Source organism: Oncorhynchus mykiss, chromosome 2 (genome assembly GCF_013265735.2).
Source record: "Oncorhynchus mykiss isolate Arlee chromosome 2, USDA_OmykA_1.1, whole genome shotgun sequence".
Taxonomy (NCBI): domain Eukaryota; kingdom Metazoa; phylum Chordata; class Actinopteri; order Salmoniformes; family Salmonidae; genus Oncorhynchus; species Oncorhynchus mykiss.
In genome coordinates this window covers 67,216,611-67,240,011 of record NC_048566.1, presented here as the reverse complement: position 1 = coordinate 67,240,011, position 23,401 = coordinate 67,216,611, and the positions used below count along the sequence as shown (strand labels likewise).

At 43.8% G+C, this 23,401-nt stretch overlaps 3 protein-coding genes across 5 annotated transcripts; 1 reads left to right on the top strand and 2 right to left on the bottom strand.

Moving 5' to 3' along the window:
* Positions 1-109: 109 nt before the first annotated feature.
* Positions 110-7,734, bottom strand: LOC110494472 (U3 small nucleolar RNA-associated protein 4 homolog). The gene is made up of 17 exons (XM_021569567.2): positions 7,595-7,734; positions 7,061-7,229; positions 6,680-6,868; positions 6,482-6,566; positions 6,058-6,147; positions 5,684-5,895; positions 5,309-5,483; positions 5,109-5,200; positions 4,835-4,931; positions 4,613-4,677; positions 3,104-3,226; positions 1,725-1,881; positions 1,485-1,591; positions 1,272-1,367; positions 906-1,091; positions 604-714; positions 110-437 (listed from the first exon to the last, which is right to left on the bottom strand). Exons 2-17 carry the CDS (start codon positions 7,217-7,219, stop codon positions 321-323), a joined length of 2,061 nt encoding a protein of 686 aa, XP_021425242.1. The 5' UTR covers positions 7,220-7,229; positions 7,595-7,734; the 3' UTR covers positions 110-320.
* On the top strand, positions 7,723-9,892 carry chtf8 (CTF8, chromosome transmission fidelity factor 8 homolog (S. cerevisiae)). Its single transcript, XM_021569617.2, has 3 exons — positions 7,723-7,945; positions 8,902-9,019; positions 9,127-9,892. The coding sequence occupies exons 1-3, from the start codon at positions 7,920-7,922 to the stop codon at positions 9,358-9,360; spliced, it is 378 nt and encodes a 125-aa protein (XP_021425292.1). The 5' UTR covers positions 7,723-7,919; the 3' UTR covers positions 9,361-9,892.
* On the bottom strand, positions 9,794-23,220 carry has3 (hyaluronan synthase 3). 3 transcript variants are annotated; one of them, XM_036953918.1, is made up of 4 exons: positions 20,547-23,220; positions 14,150-14,800; positions 13,307-13,408; positions 9,794-13,184 (listed from the first exon to the last, which is right to left on the bottom strand). In XM_036953918.1, exons 2-4 carry the CDS (start codon positions 14,798-14,800, stop codon positions 12,255-12,257), a joined length of 1,683 nt encoding a protein of 560 aa, XP_036809813.1. In that variant the 5' UTR covers positions 20,547-23,220; the 3' UTR covers positions 9,794-12,254. The 3 variants fall into 3 exon arrangements, with proteins under 3 accessions (XP_036809813.1, XP_036809826.1, XP_021425257.2); XM_036953931.1 differs by having other exon boundaries at positions 22,258-23,220; XM_021569582.2 differs by having other exon boundaries at positions 22,388-23,219.
* Between the last annotated feature and the right edge of the window lie 181 nt (positions 23,221-23,401).

The window sequence follows — 23,401 nt, the reverse complement described above, 5'->3', positions numbered from 1 at the left end:
AACTGCAAAACCTTACACTAAAACCTAACCATTAACGCAAAAGCACGATCTACCATTCTTGCTAACCTTAAGTGACTACCTTGGGGTGGATGACAAAACAGTCTGTACATTACAGTAAATATTTCATTTATTAACGTATCAAACAGTCTTTACAAAGCATGGGTCAGGGGTGAAGACACAGGCTGTGTTCCGATTCCCTCCCCTGCTCCCTGAAATGGCATTCTTTTTAAATCCAATGAATGTATGTCCACCTCAGGGAGAAGGTTAGAGAATTGAAGTGCAGCCACAGACAAACATAAAAACACACTTCTCGGCCATGTTTATGTTGCAAACTTTTTCTGTCGGACTGGAGCAGGCAGCTGAGATGTGATGGCCAGGAGAGGGCGCTCCACCACCACCAGAGACTGGTCATCCAACAGGCTCACACACAGCAGGTCCTACACAGGACATATCATAGGAACAGACACATGAATAAAACATACTGATTTGACCTGTTATATTTACAGAATTTAAACATCACTGTATACAGGGTATATCCAACAGAATCCTGATATTGTCCCAGTTTGGGGTTGGGTTCTACCTGGCCAAAAAGAGGAGACTCACCTGGAAGGTTTTGCATATTTTGAACGCATGGAGGTGACTGGGCCTCTCCTGCTCTGATAGGCTCCTGAGGGTCATCTGATTGTAAAACTGGGTCTTCTGGTCAGGGAGGGGCTGAGGGGGAAAAGGGGACAGTGATAACCTCACAGGCCACTTACAGCAGGGGTATTTCTAAATGATACATTCAGCATGATCCATACTAGGCCACTAAAACCAATAAGGCCATTATGACAAGGACATTGATGAATAAACACTTGAAAGAAAAACAAAAAGGAGGATGCCTTTGGGAAATGCAGGTTTCTTACCAGACTTTGGTCGATTATGCAGAACATGTGCATGTCGTGCAGGACAACTTGATTTGGGTTTTTCGGGTTGAAGGTCACATGGGTGACAGGTGTGTCCCGGTCCAACCACACGTTGTGGAGCCCCTGCTTCTGCAGCTTTCGGCTCCAGTCTGTGTACTGCTTCTCCACTATAGAGTACTCAAATAACTACAGACATGCACCACAGAACAGTCAGCATAACTACACGTGTCAAGAGTACTAAATCCTAAACCTACAGGGGAAATGACAACAATTTCAACAAGATCAATCCTGTAAAAGGTATAATTGAGAGATACTAATATCTACAACTGCAGTGGCAGCAATGTGAGGGGATGGCATGGTGTTTACCTGTTGGTCAGCGTGCACCACTGTCATGTTGTTGGTGGTGGGGTGGATCCCCATGGCACTGGGACAGGAACCATAAACAGGTACTATACAATGGAGCTGGAACACAAGAACAGGGCCATGAGCGGCTGTCATTGGTAGAAGATTATACAACTTTTACAATGTTACTTGTAGTCTAACAAGCAGCTGTAGAGCTTGGCTGGAAAACCCACCCACCTTTAGTTTCTGTAGATTGTAGACGCGGATCTCACAGTCACTATTTGCGGCCGCCAGCCACTTCCCATCTACACTGGTAGTCATTAGGTGAATGGGCTGCCTGGACCCTGGAGAAGAAAACGTCAGAGTGAGACCATGCTGCCACAATCAGAGTTTACAATCGGAATTATACAAAAGAAAGCTATGGTTTTCCAGTGAAGAACAACCAAACTGAGTTGACATATCGGAGGATCCACTGACCTGACTTGGGCTTGAGGGTGTGCACATACTTGCACTCAGACTGGGTAAGAGCAATAACGAGGACTGATGATTGGCTGGAGGCAGCAAACATCTTGGAGGAGTCCGAGGAGAAGCAGAGCTGGTGTGCAGAGCGTAGAGCCTTTGGGAGTTTGGATACCTGAGAGGGGGTGACAAGTGAGGTAGTTCAAATATATTCTAAAAACAAAATATATTGCTGAACCTACACTATATATACACACAAAGGTATGCGGACACCCCTTCAAATCAGTGGATTCGGCTACTTCAGGCACACCCGTTGCTGACAGGTGTATAAAATCGAGCACACAGCCATACAATCGCCAGAGACAAACATGGCAGTAGAATGGCCTTACTGAAGAGCTCAGTGACTTTCAACGTGGCACCGTCATAGGATGCCAAGTCAGTTTGTCAAATTTCTGTCCTAGAGCTGTCCCGGTCAACCTAAAGTGCTGTTATTGTGAAGGTTAAATGTGTAAAATGTGTCTGTCCTCAGTTGCAACACTCAATACCGAGTTCTAAACTGCCTTTGGAAGTAACTTCAGCACAAGAACTGTGTCAATAGCTTATCATAGCCAAGCACACACTCCTAAGATCACGCAATGCCAAGCGTCGGCTGGAGTGGTGTGAAACTGTGGAAACGCGTTCTCTGGAGTGATGAACCATAGTTCACCATCTGGCAGTCCAACGGACGAATCTCAGGAGAACGCTACCTGCCCGAATACATAGTGCCAACTGTAAAGTTTGGTGGAGGAGGAATAATGGTCAAATTGTTTTTTGTTTTCATTGTTCAGACTAGGGCCATTAGTTCCAATGAAGGGACATCTTAATGCTACAGCATAGAATAACATTCTAGAGAATTCTGTGCTTCCAACTTCATGTCAACAGTTTGAGGTAGGCCAGTTCCTGTTTCACCATGGCAATGACCCCATGAACAAAGTGAGGTCCATAAAGAAATAGTTTTTCGAAATCGGGGTGGAAGAACTGACCTCAACCCCGGCGAACACCCCTGGGATTAATTAATAATGGCATAGAAATAATGGCTGGTCCATTTTAATGATTGCAAATATCACCACCCCTAGGAAAACTGAACACAATCAATGATCAGATTCCACAAACTCAAATGACAATCAACAAGAACAGGATCTTATGAATTAGTCAAACAATGAGAAATCAATCCTGGAATATTGACTTAGTTGACTTACAATCGTGGAAATCAGTTCATAACCAGAGATCAAATAGTAGAAGAAATATCTCAATATATGAATACATTTTGTTGTCATTGCCACTACTGCCAGAGTGACACGCATGATACAGTACAGGTGAGGAAGCTGACTTTATCCACATTCAGGATTTGGTAATACCTTGGTAATACTGATGTTATTATTGTCCGTCTGCAGCCTGTAGATACGCACGCAGGACACGGTGGAATAAGCTAGCCATCCTCCACAGGAGGACAGGGCACTGCAGCAGATATGATCTTCACCCTGGGGGCAAAGGTCACAACAATACTACAGTTAAAGAGCATTCCTTTAACATTATAAACTCAGCAAAAAAAGAAACATCCTCTTTTCAGGACCCTGTCAGATCTTCATTGTAAAGGGTTTAAACACGGTTCCCATGTTCAATGAACCATAAACAATTAATGAACATGCACCCTTGGAACAGTCGTTAAGACACTAACAGCTTACAGACGGTAGACAATTAAGGTCACAGTAATGAAAAGTTAGAACACTTCTGGGCCCTTCTGCTGACTCTGAAAAACTCCAAATGAAAGATGCCCAGGGCCCCTCGTCATCTGCATGAACGTGCCTTAGGCATGCTGCAAGGAAGCATGAGGCCAAAGACAGCGCTACAGAGAGACAGGACGGACAGCTGATTGTCCTCGCAGTGGCAGACCATGTGTAACACCTGCACAGGATCGGTACATCCGAACGTCACACCTGCGGGACAGGTACAGGATGGCAATAACAACTGCCCGAGTTACATCAGGAATGCACAATCCCTCCATCAGTGCTCAGACTGTTCGCAATAGGCTGAGAGGCAGGTCCTCACCAGACATCAAAGGTAACAACGTCACCTATGGGCACAAACCCACCGTCACTGGACCAGACAGGACTGGAAAAAAGTGCTCTTCACTGACGAGTCGTGGTTTTGTCTCACCGGGGGTGATGGTCGGATTTGCATTTATCGTCGAAGGAATGAGTGTTACACCGAGGCCTGTACTCTGGAGAGGGATCGATTTGAAGGTAGAGGGTGCGCCATGGTCTGGGGCGGTGTGTCACAGCATCATCTGACTGAGCTTGTTGTCATTGCAGGCAATCTCAACGCAGTGCGTACATCCTCCTCCCTCATGTGGTACCCTTCCTGCAGGCTCATACTGAAATGACCCTCCAGCACGACAACGCCACCAGCCATACTGCTCATTCTGTGCGTGATTTCCTGCAAGACAGGAATGTCAGTGTTCTGCCATGGCCAGCAAAGAGCCCGGATCTCAATCCCATTGAGCACGCCCGGGACCGGTTGGATCGGAGGGTGAGGACTCGGGCCATTCCCCCATGAAATGTCCGGGAACTTGCAGGTGCCTTGGTGCAAGAACTGGCAAATCTGGTGCAGTCCACGAGGAGGAGATGCTCTGCAGTACTTAATGCAGCTGGTGGCCACACCAGATACTGACTGTTACTTTTGATTTTGACTTGATTTAAGCCTTGTATAGCCTTGTCAGAGGACGTTTATTTTTTTGCTGAGTTTATAAACTCAAGACTATGCCATTCAGATTCACTGTATACTGTGCTCAGATAAGCTAAGAGGAAAGGCTAGAGGGTCGGGCGATCTTAGATGGTTCTACTGATATACAGGAGCCACGTAGCTACCTTTCTCTTCAGAAGGAGGAGTTTCTCCGGCTTCCTCTTCAGAGGCAAGCGGTCTCCTGGCTTCCCTGAAAGGAAGACAGATGAGTTGTCAAATACTGCACACAACAACTATACCTACTAGACAAGTGTGATGACCACTGCCTTTTGTTTGAAAAGAGTCAACGATATTGACTGTATTTCTCCCATCTTCCTAAACAGTGTGTGTGTGTGTGTGGTTCTCACCATGTCCATCACTATCTCCCAGTCTCCACAGCTCCAGCTGACCAGGGAACTGGAAGAGCAGTAGTCCTGCCTTCTTCGCACAGGATACTAGATTCCGCTGGGGAAAAAACAATAAAACAGAATCGAACCCAGCCTTAAGGCAATTCTATAATAATAAAAAAACATGTTCCTAGTTAATAGGAATATTCCATTGAATTCACTATTCAGAATCAATGCAATTGATATTATTTGCAACAACTGACACCAGAGTAATTTCTGCCATTTCTGTACTCACATGGGGAAAGTGGATCTTCCGAAGTCCTGAAGCGTGTGACTTCTCATCAAACTTCTCCAAGAGGGGTCTCACTACAAGGTGGGTATCCATGCCTGAGAAAATAATGTATCCAGAATGAGTCTTTATGCTGTCAATATAAAGCAACATTTATTGTACTACAGTAGCATTTCATCTTCCTCCATTTGAGCATTAGTACTGACCTCCAGAGACGATGGCAGTCTCGATCTCAGCCAGGGCTCTGACATCATGCGTGTGGTTCTTGAAGGTCCTGGTTCTGACCCACTCCTTGTCCTGCTGCTGATGCAGAGTAGGAGCAATGAACTGGAACTGGATCACAGTGCCTTCTGACGTCCCTGCCACCACACTGCTCTCGTCCTGTCAATCACACACAGCCAAGTCAGGAAGGAAGCTCCATTCTAGTGAAACATAAACAGTAGTTGTGTCAAACAAATACATGCCTTCAGACATTTCACCCTGCTCCCTCCCCTCTGAATAAAAATAGAGTGCGCAAATCCGGAAGGAGAGATAAGATATTTGTTAACGCCAGGTGTCCATCACAGAGAATATCCTCTCACCTTAGAGACAGACAGTGCCAGCACATCCCACTTGGTCACCAGGTGTGTTTTGACAAGAGTGCCGGTGTGTCCGTCCCAGACTTGGACCTTCCCAGCAGAGTCCCCGCTTACAACAGTATGGTCTGACAGGAAGGCCACGCTCCAGACTACTGTCTCCTGACTCTTAGAGCCTCCAAAGCCCCGGTCCACCAGGAGCCTCTGTACAGCATGACCTGAGACAACAAACAGGGGTCAAACTACAAGTAGCTACATGGACATCAGAGTACTGACAACTGCAACATAACACCACAACCTCACTGGCCCATTGAAACAAGTATGAATTCAACACTACTTTTCGCATGTAAATTGATTATTCAAAGCAGATCATAGCTCACCAGTTGGAACATCAAAGACACGGATCATGTCCATCATGCCAGCAGCGATGTGTGTGCCAGAGGGGTGCCAGGAGAGGGATATGATGCGACCTGAAAGACAGGATTAGAATGTTTAACAGGGCTGCACTACAACAAGAGGTTTAGTTCTCAACACCCATTGACAGTGTGAATGAGGATTCCCATATTTTACCTTTATTTAACTAGTTAAGAACAAATTCTTATTTTCAATGTCGGCCTAGGAACAGTGTATGCCTGTTCAACTACCTTGTCAGCTCGGGGGTTTGAACTTGCAACCTTCTGGTTGCTAGTCCACCGCTCTAACCACTAGGCTACCCTGCCACCCCTTAAATAGCATAAGAAAGGCTGCAATCTAAGGAAGGAACACATTTTTGAACAATTAAATCAGAAGGACCGTTTCTCTTACCTTTCTGTCTGTCCAGATTGCGCTCAAACTGTATGTGCTCTTCAAGTACTTCAAACAACTTCACTGTCCCATCTTCACATCCAATCTAACAGGTGAAAAACACACATTTACATTGTTTTAATAGCAAAATAAACACACCTACAGCAGGCATACTTGGAATATTTCAGAAAATACATTGATTCTAGAGGGGTAACTGACCGCTAATTGTGTCCCTTGAGTATTGCTGATTATGGTCCAAATGGGGCCCCCATATGCCTCCAGGGAGTACTTGGGTCTTAGGTTTTCCAGGTCATATTCTGTGATCTCTCCATTCAGGCCAGCACTGAAAAGGCGTCCTCCAACCCAACACAGAGACTCAGTGGATCGGGAGTCTTTCCCTGGGATAACCTACAGATCCAAAACAAGTGTTAATGGCAAGTTTTAGCAACCACACTGAGGCAATTTCTGTCAACAATGTCGATCAACAATGGCCAAACAAGAGAGGTTTGAAGTTTTTAAAATTTGATAGAATGTAATGGCCAAACAAAATGTTTCTTTACATTCTGAACATGCCATAAAATAACTAAGTATGCGACTAACTTTTTCCTGGAAATAGTGGTCAGTGAAGTTGAAAATCTCGACACTCCCATCCATTCGTGCAAGGGCTAGTCTCTCTGTGTGGGCATTGAATGCCATGGCTCTGATCGCTGTGGGCATGTAGTCGAAAAACCGAACCCGGTGCACTTTGAACTCCCCCATTGTTGCGTATCTAAGAAAACAGATACATGTTAAAATTAAAAAGAGAATGAATAGTTTTGCATGGAAAACAGTAATGTTAGCTAACGTTGATGGACTTAGTTACAATAACTAGTTAGCGGATAAACGACCATCATGTTAAATATATAATTTGAAATGTAAACCGCAACAAGATAACTATCAACTACAAAACTAGCCTACTTGGATAAAGATAGCTAGCTAAAGTTAGCTTGCTAGCTCACAATTTGGCCGGTTAGCTAGCTACGCTCGCTGTAACGTTACACTGAAAGACAAGAACATGCCTATCAACAAATTATTACATTATTGGCAAGTACCGATATATATTGAACATAGAAAGAGTAAAACAAATACGCTTACTTATATCACCCCCTTCTTTAGTATTTTCTTCACTTTCACCAAACGTTCATTGCTAAGAGTTTCAAACGTTGAATTACAGCAAACACCACGTTGGACACCTTTGAACCGGAAACCCTAGATGTGAGTGACGCGACTGTGCGCCGGAAGAAGGTGGTACATGTTGCTGGCGGGAAAAACATGAAAACAATCAGGATTTGTGAAAGACAGAATAAGCGTTAACGCATCATTATATGTACCTAACAATGTCTAGTTAAGTGCCTATGTTGCATCTCTCTTCTTCTCCTCACCCCCTCTGTGTTTTAGTTATATTTCTGCGAGCAGTACGATGGTTCAAATAATCATAAATTCAAGGTAAGACTTGTCAATCATCTGAATTCTTATTACACGGGTTCTGTCTGTCTCGTCGCAGTATAAAACATTGATTCAGAGTAGTGTACCTTACATATCTATGTATTTAATTTCATAAGATGTTAATGAACAGAGTTAGATCTGTCAGCAGGATACCACCCTGCACCCCACTGCTCGCTTTCTTCTGGAGCTAAGCAGGGTTGGTCCTAGTCTGTCTGTCCCCTGTATGGGAGACCAGATGCTGCTGGGAGTGGTGTTGGAGGCACACTTTCCTCTGGTTTAAAAAAATATCCCAATGCCCCAGGGCAGTGATTGCAGACATTGCCCTGTGTTGGGTGCTGTCTTTCAGATGGGAGGTTAAACAGGTGTCCTGACTCTCTGTGGTCACTAAAGATCCCATGGCACTTATTGTAGAGTAGGGTAGGGGTGTTAATCCTGGTGTTCTGGCTAAATTCCCAGTCTGGCCTTCATACCATCATGGCCACCTAATCATCCCCTGTTTACAATTGGCTCATTCACACCCCTCCTCTCCCCAGTAACTATTCCCCAGGTTGTTGCTGTAAATGAGAATGTGTTCTCAGTCAAATTACCTGGTAAAATAAGGGTTAAAAAAATAAAACGTGTGTCAATCAGTCTGTTGTAGTGTGTTAAAGATTAATTTATGTTTAGTGACTGCTTGATGTCTAGTTATGTAGGGGGCGGCAGGGTAGCCTAGTGGTTAGAGCATTGGGCTAGTAACTGGAAGGTTGCAAGTTCAAGTTCAAATCCCTGAGCTGACAAGGTACAAATCTGTCGTTCTGCCCCTGAACAGGCAGTTAACCCACTGTTCCTAGGCCGTCATTGAAAATAAGAATTTGCTCTTAACTGACTTGCCTGGTTAAATAAAGGTAAAAAAAAAAAAAAAAAAAATGTAATTGGCGAGTACGTCTGTTTCTACTCCCCTATCCATCCCTGTCCAGTGTGGATGGGACTGGTCCTGCTGAGTGGCTTCTGGTTGAACTCCAGGGGGAGATGGTGTCCAGGCAGAACTCTGGACTGTCTGGGAACCTGATGGGAGATCTGCTCTACACCAAAGAGGTACAGGATAACATGGCACTATAATATAGTGTTAGTACACTCTTCTCTTACCTCACCTCTTTCCACTCTGAGATGTTGTTTGTCTTCACCTGTATCCCCTCCCCCAGGGTGTGCCTGTGCTCATTGTGGGACACCACATCCTCTATGGAAAGGTGGTCAAACTGGAGAAGCCCTTCGCTGTCCTGATGAAACACTCCGGCCTCCCGCAGGGGGACGAGGTTCCCATGGAAACCAACCATCAGAACCCCACCACCTACTCTGTCGCCGCCCTCATCAAGAAGAAGCTTATCTTCAAGACTCGCCCAAAGCCCATCATCACTAATGTACCCAAGAAAGTTTAGTGAAGTACTTGGTCATATGCATTAGGGCTCACTGTCGAAAAACCATTTTTACTGAAAAATTTGACAAGTTCAGATCGTCCCTCTTTGTTTCAGTGTTCCGTTTTGTGCCTAATGACCCTGGTCACCTCTGTGGGAGGAAAGTACATGCTGCTCTCTTAATGACTTCAAATCCACAAGTATGGAGCACACAGTGCAAGACTGTATTTGGGACACACTCCTCTGGCTTGAGGTTATCGACCACTGGAACTAGACTGTGTACATATTTGTTTAGATATGTAAGTGGTTATGCTCCTCGAATTTGCTGTATGCGGTGGTGTATTAGTAAAATCAAGATATTTCAATCATTTTTGCATTTTTGTGACATGATTTAATGTGTTGATATGCCATTTGTACTGTGTTTATTTTCAGATGGGAAAGAAATCAGTACAACAGTGGAATGAGCATGTTTTTATTCAGATACAAAAACATACAGTTTTTCAACCGCTGTACAAGTGTAAAAAATAAATGTTCTGATTGAAATTTAAATACAAAACCTTTTTCCAAAAACATGTCTTTTATACTGTATTTAAATATGTTCATAATGAAATACATGGGTGGTTACAATACTTTATTTTCAGCTGTTCTATACCAATAAAACTATATGTGTTATGTTGTGTATCAATAGCCATATGCTGTTGCTTGATTCTGAGAGTTTTTAAAATATTTTTTTTACCATGCTACTGTTAGAAATGTTATCTGTTGGTTAATTACTTCTACAGGACCTGTTTTAAATCTACATATCATCCCTAAATGGTCATATAAAATAAGTCTTATCTCTCATCCATGTAACTTCACAAATAGCAGTGTAGCAATGTTGAGCTCTAGAGACCAAACCACACCGAATTCACTGACCATGATGTGCTGGCTACATCATACTATAAACATGATGTAAACAGCTGTTTCATGAAATCAGAACTCCATAATTCCTTTTAAATATAAGCCTGTTCTTCACCCCATCATTCTTAACGCATCTTCAAAATATCTTTGTAAATGTTCAATACAGAAAATATATTACTTGGCAATATTCTTTGAAACGTTGCCTTTTGTAAACATTGAATGATGTATGAGCTGAGCTGCCATGGCTTTTTGGTTAGGCTCAACAGTCGTTCTGCGGCATTGAGAGAATGCCTAGAACATTCTGGTATCGATTTTAAGTCACGTTAAGACTTATTGAATAGTTCTATAATTATATTCAAACAAGTTCTATTATAAGAATGTTTTTCCATGGAAGATATGCCTACAAAATATGGGTGGACATCTACTGTCACTCAGCGTTATGAGACCCATTGATTTATTGTCAAACATGAGTGGTCGGAAACTGTCACAGCTCAAGGTTCTGAGTGTACATCAGAGGCAGGAAGTATCAAGGAAATCAAAAACGGCATGAAAGACAATATTGTAGACTGAGCAGATGTTCAGCCTGATAGATACGCTACTATAACAAATATTGTATATGATATCTACACACCATACAACATCAATCACAGTCATCTCTCTATTTTATTTATGCCTCTAATTGGTTCATGTAATCCCAATATCTATACCACTGTGAGTCTTATTACACAGTCACATTACATACACCCTTGAAAGTAGATGGAGACATTATTCCTGTGGCTAATGTTGAGGTTGCAGTTTTGAGCCTCAACAACAGCAAACTCTGATTTACAGCTAAGACAACACTGCAAATGCATATGGATGGCCAACCTACCAAGTTTGTCCTTTAATATCTACTCAGACTGAAAAGGGAAAGAAAGTCATATCACCTTTGATCTCCTCTGTGTGGTCATGGAAATATACTGTACCGTCAAATTGACCTACTGCGCCAGAGGCTGAGCAACCCTGTAAACAAGCGTTGTTTCTTGTGTCTTGTTTGCACTTTCAAGTTATGCAATTCTCACTGAATAAAATAATATTGACACAACTTAAAAAGCACAAGAGTGGAAACTTCAACGACAGTATCTCCATTCTCCAACAACAAAAACATGTTAACTTAGACATGGCACCTACACTAATACCAATGGCCTTGTTAAAAGGGGATCATGGTTTTCTATTTTCTTATTCTGGACTAATAACAGCAATGTGGAGTTAGTACTTGTATTATACTAATGGTCAGGCATGCGGTAAAAAAACAAGTGGTCTTTGGTCATAGCAGTTTACATGATGGAATGAATGATGGATTATCCTCGGTTGGTAAATTATATCCTGTAATGAGCATTGATACTGTATGTAATGTGTATACAATGTGGCACTCATACAATAAAATGCCCACACAAAATTATCTGACTCATTTAATTGGATTTAAATATCCTTGCAGGCATTGGAAGATTGGACTATTACCATATGAGCTAAACTTTTATCTTGGGCACTGTTCAACAGCACCAAAAATTTATTTATGAGTTCTGTATAAATGTTGGATTGTCTTTAAATTACTGTATTAAAGAAATACAACTGTAGATCATTGTGTCACCTGATTGAGGCAAAGAGGGCCCTCCGTACATGTGTCTTACGTTGTGTCTATGTTCAGTCATTCAACTCAGGCTGGAGACATATCAACACTGCTTCATACTGACACATATACTTGTTTTGATAAGCCCAAACCCCCATGCCTGTGTCATAGCTCTTACAATCTCTTGTAAACGGGTTGTATGATAATGTGCTTTATATCTATGGAAAGCACCATGCCCTTGTAACTCATGACCACTGGTAGAGCACTCTACAACACATTCATACCACATATGTCCCTTAGAACCAGAGGTTTAGCACCATGGAGACAGAATGGCATGAGAGGGGTGGGGCCAAAGACTGGCTCAGCTGTTCCAGCAGCACCATTGAAACACTGATAATTGTTATGCCTCTTATGCCTCTGCATACGGCAGGTGGTATTGCTCCTCCCTCTTGTTGCAGCGTTTGGCTACAATAGCCAGGTAAAGAACCAGCAGGATGACCCAGTAGCAGGCGTAAAGGATGGCCCCAGCGATGAGCAGGGCTTTCTCTGTCTCACTGAAGGGCTCCTGGGTCTCACAGTAGATGGTGTATGCCACCCCACCCAGCAGCACAGCCCCCCACACTGTGACAGGCACTGCCCCAATGAAGTTCACCACAATCTTCCTCCGCCCTGATGTGCCCCAGCCAGCCTTGTTGATAGTGAGCAGGGCAAAGATTTTGGCTGGCAGCAGGCTGGACATGTAGAGGAGGGAGTAGAGAGACATGAAGATCATGACCAGACTGCCCCTCAGGAAGCAGGCGTAGGTAGCCTTCACCATGCCAACCAGCTGCACTGTCAACAGGAAGAGAAGGATGTTCCACAGGCGCCCACGGTAGAACAGGTGGATCACTGTGGCAACCAGGAAGAAGGGGAAGAAGCCTGTCACCACAGACTCGTAGGTCATCCAGAGGCTGTGCTTGTGGAACCAGAGAGCGTTGTACAGCCACTCCCTGAAGTAGGACTTGCTCCAGCGGGTCTGTTGGTTGAGCCAGCGGAGGTAGCGCGTTGGCGTTTCAGTCTGGCACTGGGAGCGAGCGGTGAACTTGGTCTTGTAGCCGAAGCTGAGCACGCGGTTGGTGAGGTGGCGGTCGTCACCGAAGCTGCACTTGCTGCCCAGGAAGGTCTGGTGATACCAGGGCTCCAGGAACTGCTGCAGCAGGGAGTTACGGTACATGCCCAGGGGACCACTGATACACTGCACACAGCCAAAGTAGGACTGGCAGGCCCGCTCCACGTTGAAGGCCATCCAGTAACGCACACTGCTCAGGAAGGAGAGCCACGAGTCATACTTATTCAGGATCTGAAGGGAAACAATAAGAGGACAGGAGAAACTGTTGCAGATGATTGATTCAGTGTACTAGTATAGGAAGGAAGACAATAACACCATTGTGAAGGGTCTTCTTGGAGAAAGAAGTCTCTCACCTGAACATCTCCACCTACTCCCCCCACCTTTGCATCCTCTTCTAGAATCTTCAGCATCTCTATGGTGCACGCTGGGTCCAGAACTGTGTCTGAGTCACACACCTGCAATGGCACACACATGGGGGCCTTATTTCTACTCTTATAATATAACTGACATGAAGCCAAGTTGGTGGTAATGTGTATTGGTTTAGACAGTGGATTCATCTGATTTGCTTATCCATCACACAATAGGCCATTGATCTTACTATTGACGTTACGATAGCTGTTGGGATCATACAGTATGTTTACAATACACACTGGTCTACATTAACAAACGAGTGATTAACTGTCTATTGATGATTGAGAAATACTCAAGACGGCAGCCTAGGGCCACAGCAGGTGTTTTAGCTCCATTGTGTTTCATCAGATGCCACTCAAGTTACCTGAGATAATTTAGAGACTGCTGACAGCACACAGGTGTTCCAGAAGCACACAGGTGAGGGTCAGCTGAACAAATGAACTTCGACCCTGACAATGCAGTAATGCACTGTGTATGGCTCAATGTGCATCTTTGTTTTTATAACAATCCACAAGCCCAGGAGCAACACAGAAATATCAGTCCATTGCTATAATATGTAATAAAAGGGTGTGTGTTTGTGTGTGTGTGTGTGAGTATATGTGTGTGTCTGCATGTGTGTACGTGTTCACAGATTTGTGATATTGTTCTCTAATCGAAGAGCATCAAAACAAGACCTTGTGTCAATGTCTGTGGAGACTCAGTCACAATGAGGTTAGATGACCTATTTCTATCAAGCAGGACAGATGACACACTGATGCAAAATTCAACCACTGAGAGAGACTTACCTGCATATAGTCCACAGAGTCTCCCAGGGCTTTGAAAGCTGTGTACATCACCTCTCTCTTCCCTCCCCACTCCTGCATGATACAGGAGTAGCGACAGTTCCTCACCAGCCTGGCCACACGTGCAGCCTCCTCCGCATGCAGGGACGCTGCTCTGGCCCCCCCTCTGCCCACCCCTCCACCCCCGCCCCCGTCACTGTGGTAGTTCCCCTTCCACACCACACTGCCGGCCTGGTCCGCTCCACCCATCACCTCCTGGAAGATGTCCATCATGTAGCCGTCCTCCGGCCTGTTCCCGTCCACCACCAGCACCACCTTTAGGCCGGGGAAAGAGATGCGGCGCACGCTGCGGAGGCACTTCCTCAGGTAGTCTGGGTCCTCCTGGTAGGCAGCGATGCACAGGGCCACAGAGCGCCGCAGGTGCTGGGGCTGGGCGGGGCTGCGCATGTGTCTGTGCTCCAGGAAGGCAAACAGGCTCTGGAGGAAGAGGTGCAGAGATAGGATGGCTCCGTACAGGCCGAAAGACAAGTGGTGCTGCTCTGTGTGGATGAACTGGTAGCCAGTCACGTAAGCCAGCAGGATCCCAAAAAGGACCACAGCGGCAAAGAGGGTGGTCGTCACGATATGCAGCACAGTCCTACAGCGAGAGGGCATCTGGAGGGAACAAGAGAGGGAATGGATTCATGATTCCAGAAAGAACTGATGGACGAAAGACAGCGCTCATCCACTGTGCACAGACGTTCAACGTCTAGTTTTTATTTACATTTGGTTGAGTTGTCAACTAACGTGAATTCAATGTGAAATAAAAAAAAATGTACCCACGTCAATGGATTTAGGTTAAAAAAAAGACTACATTTACATTTACATTTTAGTAATTTAGCAAATGCTCTGATGCAGAGCGACTTAGAGCAACTAAGACAAGCACATTTTTCGTCAATAAAGTGTCTATCAGCAAAATCAGACCTATTAAGGGGGAAAGAATGCCAGTGTTAGTTCACAAGTCTGGGGGGCTGTGGGATTATTTAAGATATCCTGTGAAGAGGTAGGGTTGTTGCAGATGTTTTCAGAAGATGGGCAGGGACTCTGCTGTCCTAGCTTCAGGGGGAAGCTGGTTCCACCATTTGGGTGCCAGGACAGAGAAGAGCTTGGACTGGACTGAGCGGGAGCTGCCCTCCCGTAGGGGTGGGAGGGCCAAGAGACTAGAGGTTGCAGAACAGAGTGCTTGGGTTGGGGTGTAGAGTTTGAGCATAGCCTGAAGGTAGAGCGGAGAAGTTCCTCTTGCTGCTCTGTAGACAAGTACCATGGTCCTTTAGTGGAGTTGTCAACCGTGATGGAGAGGTCTTGGAACAGGCAGGCCTTCCCTGGGAGGAAGAGCAGCTCAGTCTTGTCGAGGTTGAGCTTGAGGTGTTGGGCCGACATCCAAGCTGAGATATGTGCCAGGAATGCAGAGATGTGTGACGCCACCTGGGTGTCAGAAGGGGGGAAAGAGAAAAGTAGTTGTGTGTCATCCCTTACTTTAATGACTTTTTTACAAATTCAATAAGTTCTCAACTTTGATTCAACGTCATCACATTGAATTTTCCTGTCTTATCTGTCACACTTCATAACCAGTCTTCTTCTGAAACATAAATAACTAAATGCATTGTTCATAACTCTAAATATGTAAATATGAAGATCTAAACATTATCTCAAAAATTCCAAATTAAATGACCCCACCTACAGAAAGCTGAATAAACATGGGGAAACAACATAGCCATTTACAACCTTTAAACATTAAATGGAAATGAGATCAGTTCACTGAGTTAGACATCTGCTGTTGCCCCCCCCCCCCCCCCCCCCCCAGGTTAATTACTTTAATTAAAGACCAGGCAGGGCTTGGAAGGCACTCAGGAGTGGCCAGAATGGAGAACAATCCCCCCTTTCATTGATGAAATTACCTCCCTGTGCCCCCTGCTTCGGTTCTGCTGGGGAAAGACGGCCTTCATTCACAGACCTCATATCATAACATCCACTTGTAGGGAAAGCATTGGCAGAAATGGAATTCATAAAGTGAATTTACATCATGGTCCTCAGGCAGTTTACCACTCATCTTTTCTATACAACCTGCATTCAATGTAATAATACTCTGTAAGCTACTTGTAGGCATTGTCAATAATGTACACCACCAGGATAAGTAATACACCACCTGAACAGAATTTCCATAATATTACGTTATTCCATTAATATTCCACCATGCCTGATATTGCATCTAGAATTGCTTATGTGAAAGTGAGTGCAGATTAATTCAGTGTCCACTGACAACACATATACAGTAACTATTCCCCTCTGAGGGCCAGTCTATGATCTGGGGACCATGGGGGACAATAAGAGGGTGAGGCAGCCAGCACGCCATGAATGCTCCCTGGGCATACAGGAGATGACAGACAGGCAGACAGACTAATTAGAGGGCCACATTCACTTTTTTTTTGGGGGGGGGGGGGCTGTTAGCAAGCAGGATTAGAGAAGAATGGACTGAAAATCAAACTCTATGGACTGAAAATCATGTTTCAGGTAGAAAGATGGACTTCCAAGTTGGACTGCACAGCCGATGAATAAAGCAATGAATAAATTCAACAAGAGAGAGAGAGAGACTGCACTGGGCACAAACTGATTAAATCATATGTTCTTTCAACGTAATATGTCAACGCATTGTGACATGGAATCTACATGGAAAATACATTGGATTTGAAAAAAGTCTTCAATGTAAACTGTTGGGAGGGTGAAATTTCAACCATAGCATTATGCCATCATGGTAACCAATTGACAAACCTTCTATAAAATATGTGGAATTTGTACCTTTGAAACAAAGTCAGATCTTCAATGTAATATCCGCTAAAAGCAACAAAAAAAACAATAGGCTGGGAAGCACCTCCTACTGAATCTATCTACAGCCACCCTTTGGTCTCCCATCCAGGGTTTAACCAAGCCCAGCTTTAATATGTATCACTGACTTTTACCCATGTGCTATTGTGAGGATGATTGATGACAAATATCCACTTATTCACTGTTGCTATCAAAGTCATTCCAAAAGGTAGATTTAACAGAGCAAATTAAATGTAACTATACTTTATCACTCATATATCATCAATGATGCTATTAATCCTACATAGCATTTGGAAAGCCATCAACAGCTATTGTATAAATTCAACCCAGGGTTCAACTAAAAAGAGACAAGACAGATAGGCCTAAGGTTTCATGCTTTGGCTGATTTCAAATGGAATCTACAAGTTAGTAGTAATCTACAAGTTAGTAGTCAAAGTAATTTAGGAGACTCTTTACTCAGAGCGACTTACAGGAGCAATTAGGGTTAACCTTTACTGCAGTGGGCTAAGTCAAGGTCACATAGAGTGATTCTTGGTAGTTCTAAACACATCTACTTTGAAACACACCTCACACACATGGTTATAGGCAACAACAAAAAAAGAACACATCTGTACCATGTCAGATATGGAGTTGAAATGTATTACATTTTGGGATTGCATCCCAATATTACACTTTATGTACAGTGTCAGTCAAAAGTTTGGACACACCTACTCATTCAAGGGTTTTTCTTTATCTTTTGTATTTTTTTCTACATTGTAGAATAATAGTGAAGACAGCGAAATTATGAAATAACAAATATATGGAATCATGTTGTAACCAAAAAAGTATTAAACAAATCAAAATATATTTTATATTTGAGATTCTTCAAAGTAACCACCCTTTGCCTTGATGACAGCTTTGCACACTTTTGGCATTCTCTCAACCAGCTTCATGAGGAATGCTTTTCCAACGGTCGTGAAGGAGTTCCCACATATGTTGAGCACTTGTTGGCTGCTTTTCTTTCACTCTGTGGTCCAACTCATCCCAAACCATCTCAATTGGGTTGAGGTCGGGTGATTGTGGAGGCCAAGTGATCTGATGCAGCACTCCATCGCTCTCCTTCTAGGTCAAATAGCCCTTACACAGCCTGGAGGTGTGTTGTGTCATTGTCCTGTTGAAAAACAAATGATAGTCCAACTAAACGCAAACCAGATGGGAATGCGTATCGCTGAAGAATGCTGTGGTAGCCATGCTGGTTAAGTGTGCCTTGAATTCTAAATAATTCACCAACAGTGTCACCAGCAAAGCACCCCCACACCATCACTCCTCCTCCATGCTCCACGGTGGGAACCACACATGCAGAGATCATCCGTTCAACTACTTTGTGTCTCACAAAGACACGGCGGTTATAACCAGAAATCGCAAATTTGGACTCATCAGACCAAAGAACAGATTTCCACCAGTCTAATGACCATTGCTCGTGTTTCTTCATCCAAGCAAGTCTCTTCTTATTATTGGTGTCCTTTAGTAGTGTTTTTTTTGCAGCAATTCGACCATGAAGGCCTGATTCACAGTCTCCTCTGAAAAGTTGTGTCTGTTACTTGAATTCTGTGAAGTATTTATTTGGGCTGCAATCTGAGGTGCAGTTAACTCTAATGAACTTATCCTCTGTAGCAGAGGTAACTCTGGGTCTTCCTTTCCTGTGGCAGTCCTCATGAGAGCCAGTTTCATCATTGCGCTTGATGGTTTTTAGGTCTGCACTTAAACAAACTTTCAAAGTTCTTGAGATTTTCCACATTGACTGACCTTCATGTCTTAAAGTAATGATGGACTGTCACTTCTCTTTGCATATTTGAGCTGGTCTTGCCATAATATGGACTTGGTCTTTTACAAAATAGGGCTATCTAATGTATACCACACCTAACTTGTCGCAATTGCTCAAACGCATTAAGAAGGAAAGAACAAGGCACACCTGTTAATTGAAAGGCATTCCAGGTGACTACCTCATGAAGCTGGTTGAGAGAATGCCAAGAGTGTGCAAAGCTGTCATCAAGGCAAAGGCTGGCTACTTTGAAGAATCTCAAACATAAAATATATTTTGATTTGTTGAACACTTTTTTGCTTACTACGTGATTCCATATGTGTTATTTCATAGTTTTGATGTCTTCACTATTATTCTACAATGTAGAAAATAGCAAAAAGAAAGAAAAACCCTGAAATGAGTCGGTGTGTCCAAACATTTGACTGACTTTTGACAGAAAACTGAAATAAAACGAAACCATTTGACATAGAAACACTGGATTTTTCAGAGGGTTTAATTATTAATTTATTTGATTAATTCTGAATAACATTCCACATGTGAGGCCACTAGAGAGCAATTTGGTCATTTTACTATGGCCTATGTGCCTTGCTCAAGGGCACATTAACAGATTTGTCACCTAGTCTGAATAGGGGTTCAAACCAGCATCCTTTTGGTTACTGACCCAATGCTCTTAACTGCTAGGCTACCTGCCACTAGGTAACCTGCCACCCCGTTTAAAGATTGATTTGATTTAGTCCTATTAATTAACTTAGATTTTTGGTTGGAGACGTGAATCTAACATACGGTACCAATTATTAATTTGTAGACAAACTGGAATTCAGTGGCACAGACGGAACTATCCAAGGACACATATCCTTCAAATGATGATATTTGGTTACATTGACAACCAAACACAATTCAAAATCACTTTTGCAGTAGAGTAAATATTAACTTGTCGACCAGTTAACAAACAATGTGTTGGATTCAGGTGGAAGATAGCAGTAGATACATCTCCATTGTCAACCAAACACAATTCAATGTTACTCTGTAATACAATAAATAGCCTAAAGTTAGGTCTATCTTACAAACTAACATAAAACTATTTATTCAACTTTAAAATGATGAATATATCCTGGCCACATTTGGAGGTTGTTCTGACAATAAATGTGTTACGTAATCATAGAAAGCGTGCATGTTCAAATGCATGTAGGTCTCTGGAAATCTTCACAATTGCAATAACAATCTGCGCAGAATCTCAAACGACATTGATCACTTGCACAATGTACTTAAATAATCTCAACTGCAATTCAAGTCATTTAGTTGTGCTAGTAGATGAAGCACAGTGGTAACACATTAAATATCTAACATTGTATTCCCATTTGAAATTTGTTGTGCTTTTAATTGGTTGAAAGCGCAGTGATATCGCATTCACCTGACAACTTAACCAAAAATCTGACATAGATTTTCCATTGGAATTAGTGTTTTTAGGTGCTTGAAAGCATACTGATAACACATTGGGAATTCAACAAACTTTTGACTGTCTTTGTGAGTGGATGAAAATAGTTTGTAATCTCATTGATCAAAGTATCAACCAAATATTACCCAATTATTGACATGGTGTGCCCAGTGGGACCCTTCTACCACAATGCACTTTCAAGCACTGAGTATAATTCTACATTTCGACAACAGAGTTGAGGGAATACCTGAACAATATTGTTAAGTCCTTAGAGTAGTGAGTGGTCAAAGGCAAGTACTCACTGTGGTGGTAATGATGACAGCTGGAGAAGCAGGATTTCAGTTCATGATCAAGGCTTTTTCTGTCCCTGCTACCTAAACATACATCTCCTGGAGTATCTCCTGGAGTATCTCCTCTATCTTGGATGTCCCATTCAAATGAAGAATCTGCTGTGTAATCCAGCGGCTCTAGGGTGAGCTGCAGTTCAGCATTCACAGAGGAGAGCCAAGCATGGGCACAGGTAGCTATTCCCAGGTGAGTCCCAGGTCCCAGGTAGGTATTTGCAGGTGTAATGTGCCCCTCCAACAGAATGAATGGATTGTATTCTCAGGTGTGATGGCAGGCTGGTGCAGACTGAATGAGCATTTGGGCTGTGGGACAGGGGACATCTACAGAGGCTAGTGAAGAAGGGTAGGAGGGAGGAGAGGAGGGAGGAATGACAGCAAGCAAAGGAGGGGGAGTGGATGACCATGTGAAGGGAGAGATGGATGGGGCAAGTGAGTGGAGTCTCTTGATTGCTGGGTTTCAACTTGACTCTTCATCAATCTACTCTATCAATACTGTAACTCCCACAGCCTTGCTTTCATGAGTCATGGTTCATCCAATCAGATACAAGCCTGTGAATCAAAGCCCTGGAGTTTTCTCTGAGAAACCCAGAGATCTTTCTGCTTTCCATGCACAGGAGACTCAGCTTCTTGCAGTATGTATTTAGTAATATTGTCACCATGACTCAGAATATAATAATATATAATCTTCAGTTAGGCCAATGTATAACAATGCACATCTATTCCCCACTAGAGGGCTCTCTTTAAATCTCACAACACATTTACAATGACTGAGGCACTTTCAAGGAGTACACAAAAAGCAGAGACTATATGGCAAAAATACTCATGGAAAATACATTGATCTCTTTTCTTAAATTATTGAATAAAAAGTAATCTTTCACGTTCCCCCATACAAAGAGACATGTGGTTGCAGAGAGTTTTGGTAAAGCAGCTTAAGCACTTCTGTGGCAGACTGAGCTGAGGTAGTTGGTAACTGGGCCAGTTAGTCAAATAGAAACCACTGAGAAACCAGCACCGCTTCCCATAAGGCCTGATGGCAAATCCCAACAGGGCCTTTTCAAATGGCCACCAGACCCCAATTTGGAGTCAACCAGTGATGCCATGGAAAGTCAAACAATCAACGTTTTCCTTGGAGAGGTCACTTCTTCAAACAGAATTCTGAGGCGTTGCTGTCGTTTCTTTCTAACGTTCCGCCAGCCTCAGGGAACCAACCACTGTGCTCTAACACAAAATACATAATTTTGTACCCTACACTTTCAAAACACTAAACTGACACAAGCCGACACGCACACACGCAACACGCACGCACGCACGCACGCACGCACGCACGCACGCACGCACGCACGCACACACACACACACACACACACACACACACACACACACACACACACACACACACAAAGAGACATTCATCTCCTCATAAACAGAATGTGACTCATTCTTTACCCCATGACATACTCCCTCTATTTCTAATACTTACATACAATTAAACATACATACATTCTGAGATGGTAATGTTTGTTTCAAACCAAATGTTACTTTCTACTTTTCGTCTGACATCCTTTTTTGGCCATTAGCACAGTGAACAAGCACATTTTCTCCATAAAATATTCTGCATACATTTGCTATACACAAGGCTCTCTCTACATTTTTATGGTCTTACTTACACAGAGGTTTCACAAACGTACCACTCTTTCTTTCTTTCTTTCTTTCTTTCTTTCTTTCTTTCTTTCTTTCTTTCTTTCTTTCTTTCTTTCTTTCACACATAGTAACATAAAACATAGCATTGTCCCATACCTTCCTGATCTAGTGGACCGCTCAGGCTCTGTCTCCCCCACTGGAGTCACCCCTGCAGCTCCGTCAGGCCGCCTGTGTGTCCGTCAGTCCACCCCCTGCTCCCGGTCTGCCCCACTCCACAGCACAGCACACTACTTGTTCTGCTTCCCACTCACACTACATCTTTATTCCAGCTCGCTTATTTCGGGAGTCCTTCATCCAAAAATACAGCTCTACCTCACCCTAAGCCTCCTTCTCCCCCACCTCCCCCTGCCCCTCCTCCTCTCCCTCTCTTCTATCTACCTGGACAGTCTCAGGGCATGAAGGCCCTCAGATCCCAGTCTCACCCAACAGCTGAGAGTGTTAGGCAGAGATAAGTGTACAAGAGGATAGCAGATGAGCTGATCCCATCCCTGATCCTGGTTGGATCTCACCCATCCGGTCTTGAGTCCATGTCTGCTCGGTGGTCTCTCCCATGGGCAAGCGGTCGGGTCACAATGTGGTAGGTCTGATACTGGGTTGGAGGTTGGAGGTTGGAGGTCTGATACTGGGTCTCCGTAGCCTCCTGCTTGCCTGTCCTTCAGTCGCCCTCTCTGTTTCGATCTCGCTTCCCTGCTGCAGTGGAAGCTCCACTCTGCATCACTTTGCAGCACAGCCCAAATCCCTGCTCCACTCTCCTCTGTCACACTGTCCCGGCTCGGTGCATAGCTGCCCAGACTGATGCTGATTTTCCTCCTCTCACCTTCAAGACCCCTCTACCCTCTCACTAGCTCCCCCTCCCTGTCCTAGCTCACTGCAGTGTAGCCAGCCTCCAACAAGACTCAGGACTGTTCAGGCAGACCCCCTCTCCCCTCCTCCACACTGCCTGGCTCAAAGCATCCTTTATGGGCTTATTTATTTACCCACCCCTCCTCTCCTGCGCCGGTGCTGCCGACAGCCTGCAGGTCTGACACAGGCTGATAGACTGAGGGAGAGAAACTGCAGAAAGCTCTGACACACACACTCAGTACATCCTGTAATCACATACACTACTCA